Source organism: Antechinus flavipes, chromosome 3, assembly GCF_016432865.1.
Source record: "Antechinus flavipes isolate AdamAnt ecotype Samford, QLD, Australia chromosome 3, AdamAnt_v2, whole genome shotgun sequence".
Lineage (NCBI taxonomy): Eukaryota > Metazoa > Chordata > Mammalia > Dasyuromorphia > Dasyuridae > Antechinus > Antechinus flavipes.
Window position 1 is genome coordinate 570,692,587 of NC_067400.1, and position 10,697 is coordinate 570,703,283.

A 10,697-nucleotide genomic window follows, 5' to 3' on the forward strand; every position below is an offset into this window, starting at 1 on the left:
AATATATAGCATCCCAAAAATCTCCGTGCAGTTTTAAACTTTAATTGTTTTGGAAGGTTTTCAGTCACATCCTGAATACATTCCTGGTAAGACTGCATGGACCTTGAAGTTTAGTTAGGGATATCACCTAAACATGATTAATTATACCTAAACTTTAATTAGATGATTACTATCACAAAACAAGGTAGAATGTGATTGTGCAATTAGAGAAATAATAAGTGTCTGAGGTCAATTTGAACTCAGGTCTTCCTAACTCCAGACCAAACTCTCTGTGCACTATGGTGCCACCTCGGGACTTAGAGCTAGTTTCATTGGAAAAAATGGAACTCAGGAGAGTTGTGAATCAATTCGATGATCCATTATTAAGCACCTACTATATTTATAATGAGGCTCTTTTAGGCATTAAGATGCAAAGATGAAGTAAGACTCAAGGCTTTTTATAATCTCATAAGAAGGACAAGACTCTCACAAAGTAAGATAAGTGTGGCAGGGGAGGTTGAAGCTAGTAAGCAGAATCTTGGATGTTGGCTAATATGTTTGTACTTTATCCTTTGGGCTAATGATGGTTTCCAGCAGAAGTATGAAATGGTCAGAGAAATGTTAGGAGAATTATTGTTAGCACTTACAGATTGGATTGGAGGTAGGTGGGGGGAAGTAGGGAAAGACTGAAGGCAGGAATACCATTTGAAATAGTCTAGAGGAGAGCTGATGAGGGCCTGTACCAAGCTGCTGGAGGTGGAGAGGACGGGATGAATTTGAGAGAAGCTTTGTTGTGTTCTGAATTTAATGGAACCTATTTACCCAAGGATAATTGGAAGTACTCACTGGGGTAAGTGCATTTCAGACCTAAGATTGGGGGTGGGTGAAGCCTTCATGTAGGCAGGGGAGCAGTTAGGAAAGTTCCAAGTCCAAGTGAGTTTTTTGAGCTCATCTTCTTTATGCCATGTTGTTCTCTAAAGCAGCAATTACTTGCCTAAATGACAGTAAGTTCTGTCCTGCTATCAAGGTCTTTGCCTTTGGGGTTGAGTGGATTGGGAGAATAAATAGGGAATGAATATAGGGAGCATGAGCTAGGGATATCACATTAAGGTATAGAGGATTTATAAGGGTGACATCTAGGATACCCCAAAACAACCGTTGAAGTTCTCTCCCTTGAACTTCAATAGCATCCTACTTGGCTGTTGGCAGATGTATTGGGTTTACTGCCACAAATGATGAATCTGCAAGAATCTGCTAAGCACCTGCTTTGAGCCAGGCATTGGGGAAATAAACACACACAAAAAAGATAGGATCCCTACTTTTTTTTTAAATTAAATTTTATTTTATTTTAATCAGCAAAAACTTATCCTTTCTCCTTTCCAATCCAACTTTCCCATTTGAGAATATAAGAAAAATAACTCTCCACTACAAATAGTCAAGCGAAACAAATTTTCACATTAGCTATGTCCAAAAGAAATAAATTTTGTTTTTCCTTGACTATACATATTTATAGCTAAGGTTTTGTTTTTCTTTTCATTCTTGGTCGGAGAGAGTAGATTGGGAGGAAGAGAGGATAAAATTTTGCTGATAAAACAAATGAGTGATTATGTAAGTAAATGTGTGTATACATATGTACAAATGTATATAGATATGTGAGTGTATATATTTATATACATATGTTCGTATGTATATTTTGTTTTCTTTTCCTATATTCTGAGTCTCACCTTTTTGTCAGGAGGGTATTATAGCATGTTTGGTCATTAAGCTGATTAAGTTTTCAAGTCTTTCAAAGTTTTTTGTCTCTGTAATATTGCTATCACTATATAAATTACTCTTTTTTTGTTCACTTCACTCCATCAGCTCATATGAGTCTCTCCAGGAAATCATCCCCTTTATCATTTCTTATAGCACATTAATCATCCATCACATTTATATCTATAATTTGTTTAGCCTTTTCTCAATTTATAGTCACTGCCTCAGATTATAATTCTTTGCTACCCCAAAAAGAGCTATAAATATTTTTGTATATATCTTAGTTAGAGTTATATTTGCTTAGGACTGATCCCTTCCCTATAATCCCTCTTCTTTCCTTATACCTTTTCCCTTCTATTTCCTTATTGAGTGAAATATGTGTCTCCAACTCTATATGTGTATTCTTATCTCATTTCACCACTTCAAATGAGTGAGGTTAAAGTGTCCACTCTCTCCTCACCCCTTTCCTCTTATTTGTATCAATTTCTACCTACATACCCCATTTATTTGAAATAATTTTCACTGAATTTTTTCTCTGGTATATGAAAGTAATGGAATGTTATTGTTCTATAAAAATGATGAATGCATTGATATTAGAAAGTCCTGCAAAGATTTGCATAAACTAATGCTGAGATGAGCAGAACCAGAAAAACACTGTACATAGCAACAAGTTTGTGCAGTGATCAACTATGACAGACTTGGTTCTTCTCAATCTCAGTAGTCCAAGGCATTCCTGATAAACTTTAGGTGGAAAATGCCATCCATACCCAGAGGAAAAACTATGGAGACTGAATGTAAATCAGTACATGTTATATTCACTTTTTTCTTTTTCTTCTGTTTTTTTTCCTCGTATTGTCTTTTGTTCTGATTTTTCTCTCCAAAAATGCATGTACATGTATAATCAGAAAATGGTTTTTTTACATGTAACTGGGGAAAATAATTTTTTTTTAATTTTCTCTTCTTACCCAAAGAAAGAACACTGGGAAATGAATATAAACTGCATTTTTGTTTTTCTTCCTGGGTTATTTATACCTTCTGAACCCAATTCTCCTTGTGCAACAAGAGAACTATTCGGTTCTACACACATATATTGTATCTAGGATATACTGTAACCTATTTAACATGTAAAGGACTGTTTGCCATCTGGGGAAGGGGGTGAAGGGAGGGAGGGGAAAAAAATCGGAACAGAAGTGAGTGCAAGGGATAATGTTGTAAAAAATTATCCTGGCATGGGTTCTGTCAATAAAAAGTTATTTTAAAAAAAAATTTTTTTTTCTCTTCTTCCTTCCATTCTTCTTTTAATATCATCAAAGCATATCAGAACCACTCCCAGGCCTTCTGTTTAATTAGATATCACCTGTAACCTCTAATAATATTAGGGGTCATAGGAGCACATATCTTCCAATATTAGACTATAAGCAGCTTATCCTTGTTTAATTTCTTGTGATTTTTTTATTCATGTTTACCTTTTTATGTTTCTCTTAACTCCTGTTTTTGTTTTTTTGTTTTTTTCACTTCAGGGTTTCTGCTCAGCTCTTGTCTTTTCATCAGGAATGTCGGAAAATTCTGTTTTATTAAAAATCCACTTTTGGACCTTTGGCTCTCTACTTCTTTATAGTGGTGGCTACTAAATCATATATTGTCTTGGCTCTGTGAGCCTGATCTTATCTCCTTGGTACTTGAATTCTTTCTTTCTGGCTCTTTATAGTACTTTTTCTTTGGCCTGGAAACTAGATTTGTTCAGTGATATTCCTGGAAATTTTTATTTTGGAACTTTTAAAGAAAGTAACTAGTACATTTTTTATATTTCCACTTTTCCCTGTTCCTAAGAGGTCTGGGCAGTTTTATTTCATAATGCCTTGAAATATATTATCTAGGATCTTTTTCTGGTCATGGGTTTCAGGTAGTCCAGTGATCCTTAATTTGTTTTTCTTCTTGATCTGTTTTCCAGGTCAGTTGTTTTTGTTATGAAAAAGCTTACATTTTCTTCTATTTCTCCTTGTGCTGGAACCTCTCCCCTGGGTAGAGATCCCTTCCTTAGTCCACCCTGAATCTGTGACATGAAACTGGGTAATAAGTGACAAAATTACCAGTTGACATCTATTCTCACAGCCTGCACAGGGTCATGGTGCCCCAGTATGGGCCTGGGACCTTGTCTTGCTCCAGTACACAACCTTGGTCCTCTTTTAGCCCTTGGGCATTGAATTACTCTTCATGGCATGTTCCTGGCCAGATCGCATCCCAAATGTCCATAGACCATATTTTCTGTCTTCCAATATGATGACCTGGATGGAAAAAATGACTTCCTGTGCTTTTTCTTTTCTTGGATTTTGCCATCAAGATTTGGTCTGGCATGTTTTCTGGATCTGTTTGAAAGAATTTTGTTGACCTTGCTGTGCTTCATCTTGCTATTTTACCATCATGACTCCTCCCAGACCATTGGTGCCCCTAAATTGAACATAATACTCCAGATGTGCTCTGACTAGAATATAAATGATTTTATTACTTCCGTAGCTCTGGACAAACCTCAATGTTTTCATCTGTAAAATAGGGGTGATAAATAGTACTTCCTGTATAGGATTGTTGTGAGACTTGACTGAGATAACATATATAAAGTGACTTACAAACCATAAAGCACAATAGAAGTGCTAGCTATTATCATGATTAAGTCAATAAAGAAATCAGTAGGAAAGTTACATTTCTATGAAAATCCAATGAAAGCCTAGGAGAGCAAAGGTCACCAATATGCTAAGGAAAACCAGGTCAGGGGAGCAACAGATTAGGGGTAAAGCAAGGTAAGAGTGAGAAAAAACTAGATGAGGACATGGGCTGGAGTGAAGTCACATCTGAGAGCTTAGGTGGACGTAAGTCTCGAATAGTTGCCTTCATTGTATTTGTGTGTCTATTTTTCTTTAAGGAAAAGCAGTTTTCCTCGCAAGAGATAAACACCATTTATCAGACATCTGCCACCTGGTCCGTCATGATGTGCCCTACCTGTTCCAGAAATATGTGAAGGAATCTCACGGAAAGGATATCCGAGTGGTGGTGGTGGGTGGCCACGTCATCGGCTCCATGCTTCGCTGCTCCACAGATGGCAGAATGCAGAGCAACTGCTCCCTAGGTATCCTCCTGTAGCTGTCTCTTGGCACTTGGGCCGGCTATGACTGCTCAGGTGTCAGGTTTGGGGAGGGATTTTTTCTCTCCCAGGTTTGGGCTGTGTGTGCAGGAGTAAGGTGTGCTTGTTTAGCCATCCGTGACAGAATCCTGCCCAGCTAATAAGGGATTGTGCGTGGCCAGGGAGCTGTGAAATGTCAGCCTGCCAAATTTAGCTGAGGCATTTAGAGCAGCCCACAGCAGCCAGCCTTAGATCTGGTTGAATGCCATTCCAGTTTAGAAAAGCATGGCAGCACCCAACTGAAGAGAGAGGGTTACCGCTTTGGAGCTTGTTTGACTGGAATTTGACCCAGATCCAATCATTAACAAGTGGGTTAGATGCCGGCCAGGTCCCTACTGTGTCACCGCTCATTGAATTCTGTTAGCATAAATGAGGGAAAGGGCAGGAAGCCAAATTGTCTTCCTCCTTTACATCAGTCACAGCAGTGACGTTCAGTGGCAGGAATCCTGTGGCTTTAGGACGCCTCTGAATCTTGTTTCTCTCTATTGAGAGAACTAAACAACTCAGCAAGACAAAATACATGAAAGTCGTGTAGTCTGTCTTCAAAAAGATTTTATTTTACAGATAACAGTCAATAAACAATGCACAAGATAGATGAATATATAACATTCTTTCTTTGTGAAGTACCATGGTGTGGGGGGAGGGAGAAGCACCAACCAGAAGTGAAAATAACACAAATAACGATAATGCTGTTAGCTGACATTTTTGTGGTAGCTTTATGTTTTTTATGTATGCTACATTTTAGCTTCATGATAACCCTTTGAGAAAGGCAGTACACCATTTTACAGGAGAGAAAACTGAGGATTAAAACAGTTAAAGGAATTTCTCTGAATAATTTCTCCAATCTTAGATAATTGGCAGAAGGAAAGTTTGAACTCAGGTCCTCCTGACCGCAAGATCAGCACTGTGTCTGCTATACCCCAGCTTTTTCAACTGTGGGTCATGACCCCATGGGGGATAGAGGCTTGTGACTAAATGGAGGGGTCACAAAATTATGATTTATCAGTAAATGTTTGGTTTCTACCCCTATTTTACATACCTAGCTGGAGTCACATAAAACTTTCTTGGGTGAAAAGGGGTCACAAGAGGAAAAAGTTGAAGCTGTGCTCTGTAGCCCAGTGTGTCCCCAAGCAGAAGACTTTGATTCTTGGCTCTGGTGTTTGCTAGTTGTATGACTTGACAGGTTAACCTCTGCTAGCCTTAGTTTCCTCATTTGTAAATGGAGATATTTTGGGAGAAACCTGGCAAGGTTGTTACATGGAAAGAGTTTATGGATCAGCAGCCCTGTAGAAGTCAGCTATGGTTACTTTTTTCAGTTTTCAGTTGATTGGTTTCCTTTTGTTCATGCTGTTTTAGTTCTTGGGAAAGCAACGGTTTTCAAATTACATGTTGGAGTAGTGGATAACTTTGCTCTGTTAACATTTGGTAACAGTTAATAGTCATAATAATGACCATAATAATAAGAGTTAACATTCATATAGCACCTGCTATGTGCAAGACACTCTGCTGAGCACTTTGTGATTATTATCTTACTTGATCCTCACAACCCTGGGAGATAGGTGCTACTATTATCCCCATTTTACAGATGAGGAAACTGAGGCAAACAGTGACTTCTTCAGGGTCCTATAGCAACTAAATGTCTGAGGCTAGATTTGACCTCAGGCCTTCCTGATTCCAAGCCTGGGAAGTCTCTAACCACTATATAACCTACCTGTCCAGATTGTCTGGTAAGGGAACTCAAGGGCATTTAAGGTAGAATGTGAATTGCCCCTGTCCTCATCACAGAACTGCATTCTCAGTACTAAATAGATGCCTTTATAAGTTAGTAATGTGAATAAGTAACTATAATGACTCAGATGTACCAACACTAAAACGAAAATACCCTGCAGAGCTCAGCAGGGCCCAGACTAGGAGCCTGGGAGAATGCCTCATAGCCTAAGATAAGCACTGAACTTGGATGCTGGAAGGACCTTAGAGGCCAGCTGGTCCATCAGAGGAGTAAGCATCGGGGGCCATGCAGACCCGGCTCTGGAGGGGCTATTCAGACCTAGGACCAAAGCTCCAGAGCATGGGTTCAGAATCAGAAGTGGTATGTGGGAGTGGTGAAAAGAATTAGAGGACAGGAACTTGAATTGCATTTTTGCCCTCACTCTGGGAACTTGACAAGTCCTCTTAACTCTTTTTATTTGCAGTGTGAGAAGCTTAAAAGAGATGACTTCTAAGATAGCTTTCAAATTTAAATCTTGGGCTGTTTTTGTGTGGGGATGTCCCATTATTTAAGAGCAATATTCCATAGCAGTCCCTTTGGATTTGAGCCGTTCTCTTAGGCTCCAAGTGGACATGGGAGGAGAGGGTGCATCCTGGCTCAGGGAGACATGCTTGCATTTCTCTGCTTGCTCAAGCTAGACTCCATGTTGGGAATGTTCTCCATTTTTATTTTTGCACCTTAAAATCAATAATTACCTTCAAAGTTCAGTTCAGCCTTTCCTTCAAACCACCCACTAATTGTTAGTGTCCTCTTCCTCCAAAAATGATATATAATAACTAAGAGTAATAGCTAGCATTTATACAGTGCTTGAAAGTTTGTTTCCTCCCAACAACCCTGGGAGATAAGTGCTTTTTATTACTCCCATTTAACAGTAGAGGACACTAAAGCAGAGAGTCTATCTTGCCTGAGGTCACACAGCTAGTAAGTATCTGAGGTGGGATTTGAAATCATGTGTTTCTGACTTTAAGGCCCAGCCTTGTATTTACAGATCCCATAGCTGCCAAGTACACTCAGTGTAGAATGCTAGTTAAATAGGTTCCTTGAAAGCCTGAGCTGACTTTTTCTTTTCTTTCATCTTTTTGCCTTTTTCTTTTCTTCTTTTCCTTTTTTTTTTAATCTAAACAATTTTTACTTTCAGCTTTTGTTTTTATCACTTTCATTTCTCCCTCTCCCATTCACAAATCATTTCTTGTGAAAGAATAAAAAACAACAGTAAGATGCAATCCAACAAAATGAACAGGACAAATTAATCTGGTGGTAAATGGATATATTCATCTATATCCATAGCACTCCAGCTCTATAAAGAAGGGTCAGTCAGTATAATTCTCTAGTAGACAATTTATTTTGAAGGTGATTGTCTTCCTCTTTTTTCCATTTATGTTGTTGTTTTCATTATGCAAGGACTGTTTTTCATTTGTTTTAGTGTTCCAAGTACCTAGGAGAGTGCCTCTTCACTTAATAGGTGTCTAATAAGTTTGTTGAATTGAATTGACAGTACCTACCATGGAAGAACTTAGAAGATCATAGGGTCCTAGACTCAAGAGTTCTATTCTGATTGGAAAGACAGGATAATATGACAGAAAAGCTTTTGTCTGTGCTGTTATTATATGTTTAAAATATGCTGTAAGAGGATGATTAACAGATTTTGTTAAAGAAGCTGACCCCTCCCCTGGGAATAATTGAGTAATGAGTCATGGGAGAGAACAGGAGAAAGTAGGCGAAGGTGTTAGTTAACCTGAGCTGCTTAGAACTCAGTTTAGGGCTGTTTTTTGCTGGTCTCAGGGTGCGTCAGTTATCCTGATCCACAAGTAAGCTGAAGACTAGAGATGATATCCTTACAGGGCCTACAAAAGCCTCTTGAAAGGGGAGCTTGAAACAAGAAAAGCCAGAAAATCAGCTTCATGCTTGCTGAGGAAGCTGATGCAGAACTGGGGATCTCTAGGGAAAGATATCCACTGTCATCTCAAGGCCACATCACCCCTCAGGAGTGAAATGGAAATGGTACCCCAGATAGTCAGTCCATAAACATTTAGTAAGCACCTACCATGTTCCAAGCACTGTGCTGAGTGTTGTGGAGTCAGTAAAAAGGAAAAAAAAACTAGTTCTTTCTGTCAAGTGTCTCTATCTAATGGAATAAGACATATAATAATAAGCTGAAGGGAAGGGGCTGGGATACTAAGTCTAAGGGAATGATGAAGATCTGTAGCCAGATGGAAAGTGATAAGGAATCTGCACAGTCTTCCTCCTTCAATAGAGAATTAGGAGTTTTCTCTCCAATGTCCATCCTCCATCCTCTCAAACTAGAGAGGAGGCCCAAGAGGCAGAGGGTGTTGAGGATGTATCATTTGCAGAATTGATTTGATTTTGCAGAAAGATGAATTTCTGGAGACAATAGTGAGGTCTACGTAAACAGCCACATGGGAAGTATACTATTCACCCAAGCAGCACTATCAGCCTTAATAACTAGACAGTGAAGATGTCTCAAGCAAACCTAACAGGAAAAAGAGAAATGGGCCAGGGGCTTGCATGATTGAGATCTCCAGGAAATACAATTGTAACTTTAATAACTTTTATGAAGTAAAAGCCAGAGGAAAATCTTAACAGAAAACTTCCTTCCTCATCTTTGGCTGCCAAAGCCCAGAGCAAGACCTCCAGGAGCCAAAAGAGAGGCAGCAGAATGGAAGTAGGAAGGCCCTTGGGGAGTCTGAGCTGAATAAAGACCTAAGAAATCAGCCCTGAAAAAATTGAGACGGTTGCCTGTCCTGGAAGTGGAGTCCCCTTCTCCCCTGCCCCAGACTACCTCAGACAAAAAGTTTGAGAATCTCTGTGGAACCCTCCAGAACAATTCAGAAACCTTTCCTTGGCAGAGTTCACCTTTGTACCTCAATCCATCTTTTTTGCCTATTTGTGTTTCCCTTGTTTTCCTTTGGTGTTTCCTCTTTGAAACCTTCAGGTTGCTTGTGGATTTCCCAAAGGATGGAGTATATATCCTCATTAGTCAGCGAGGGCTACGTTGGCTGGATCAATCTAGGGAAATCATGGGAATAGGAGCAAACAATGAATGGGAAGAATTTAGAAAAGGCAGGGGCAGAGCTGGAGGTGGACACTGGTCTCTTCCTACCTTCTGTTCATCCCTTCATTCATCCCTACATTAATATACATAGTAACACATGACATGCCAGATAAGTGATATAAGCCCCATAGGAACTTAAAGAAGAGATTACAGTGGGTTGGGTCAATCATAGATTTCTTAGAAGAGATTTGTAAGGGCCTGTCGCTCAGCAGGCCCAATATCTGATGCAAGAGGAGGTTTAGAGATCCATGTTGGCATGTCAGCAGCAACCCCAGGAGCAGAGAACATCAGCTTCTGCAGTAAAGAAGATTGAACCTGGCACTCCCTGCATGGTGGTTTCCCTAGTCTGGTATGGACTGACTGGGCAGCTGGTCTACCTGCAGGACTCAGCCCTATGATCTTGGCCTTTTCAGGACATCAAAATGCAAAACTAGAGGTATTTTTCAGCTTATACACACTCTCCTCCCACCTTAGTTGCTTTTTTGAGGCTGGGATTGCTTCCCCCCTTTCCCCTGCCTCAGGCAGTGGGGATGGGAGTGGGGAGTGGAGACTGGCCCTAACATTTCTTATTCCTGCCTTTGGCAGAGTATGACATGGTCTAGAAAAACATAAGGGTAAGGAGGACATTCCTGAAAGGAGAGATAATAGCACTTTATCATAGAACCTCCCTCTTCCTCTTTGTCTCTTGGCTCCCTTGGCTTCCTTTAAGTCCCAGCTAAAATTCTACCTTCTACAGGAAGCATTTCTTTATCCCCCTTAATTCTGCTGCCTTCCCTCTGGTGATTATTTCAAATTTATTCTGTCTATGGCTTGTCTGTACATAGTTGTTTGCCCCCACAGTTTCCCCCAGTAGAATGAGCTCTTTGAGAGCAAAGACTTTCTTTTACCTTCTTAAGTATCCTTGCTCTTAGCACAATGCTTTGCACATAGTAGATTTCCCAGTTAATGTT

General features: G+C 39.7%; 1 protein-coding gene across 1 annotated transcript in view; it reads left to right on the plus strand.

Annotated features, from left to right (window-relative positions):
- Window positions 1-10,697, plus strand: part of RIMKLA (ribosomal modification protein rimK like family member A) — a 65,851-nt gene that overhangs the window by 44,108 nt on the left and 11,046 nt on the right. The window contains exon 4 of the mRNA XM_051987916.1: window positions 4,649-4,852. Within this exon, the coding sequence (XP_051843876.1) occupies window positions 4,649-4,852 (204 nt within the window). The remainder of the gene's footprint in view (window positions 1-4,648; window positions 4,853-10,697) is intronic.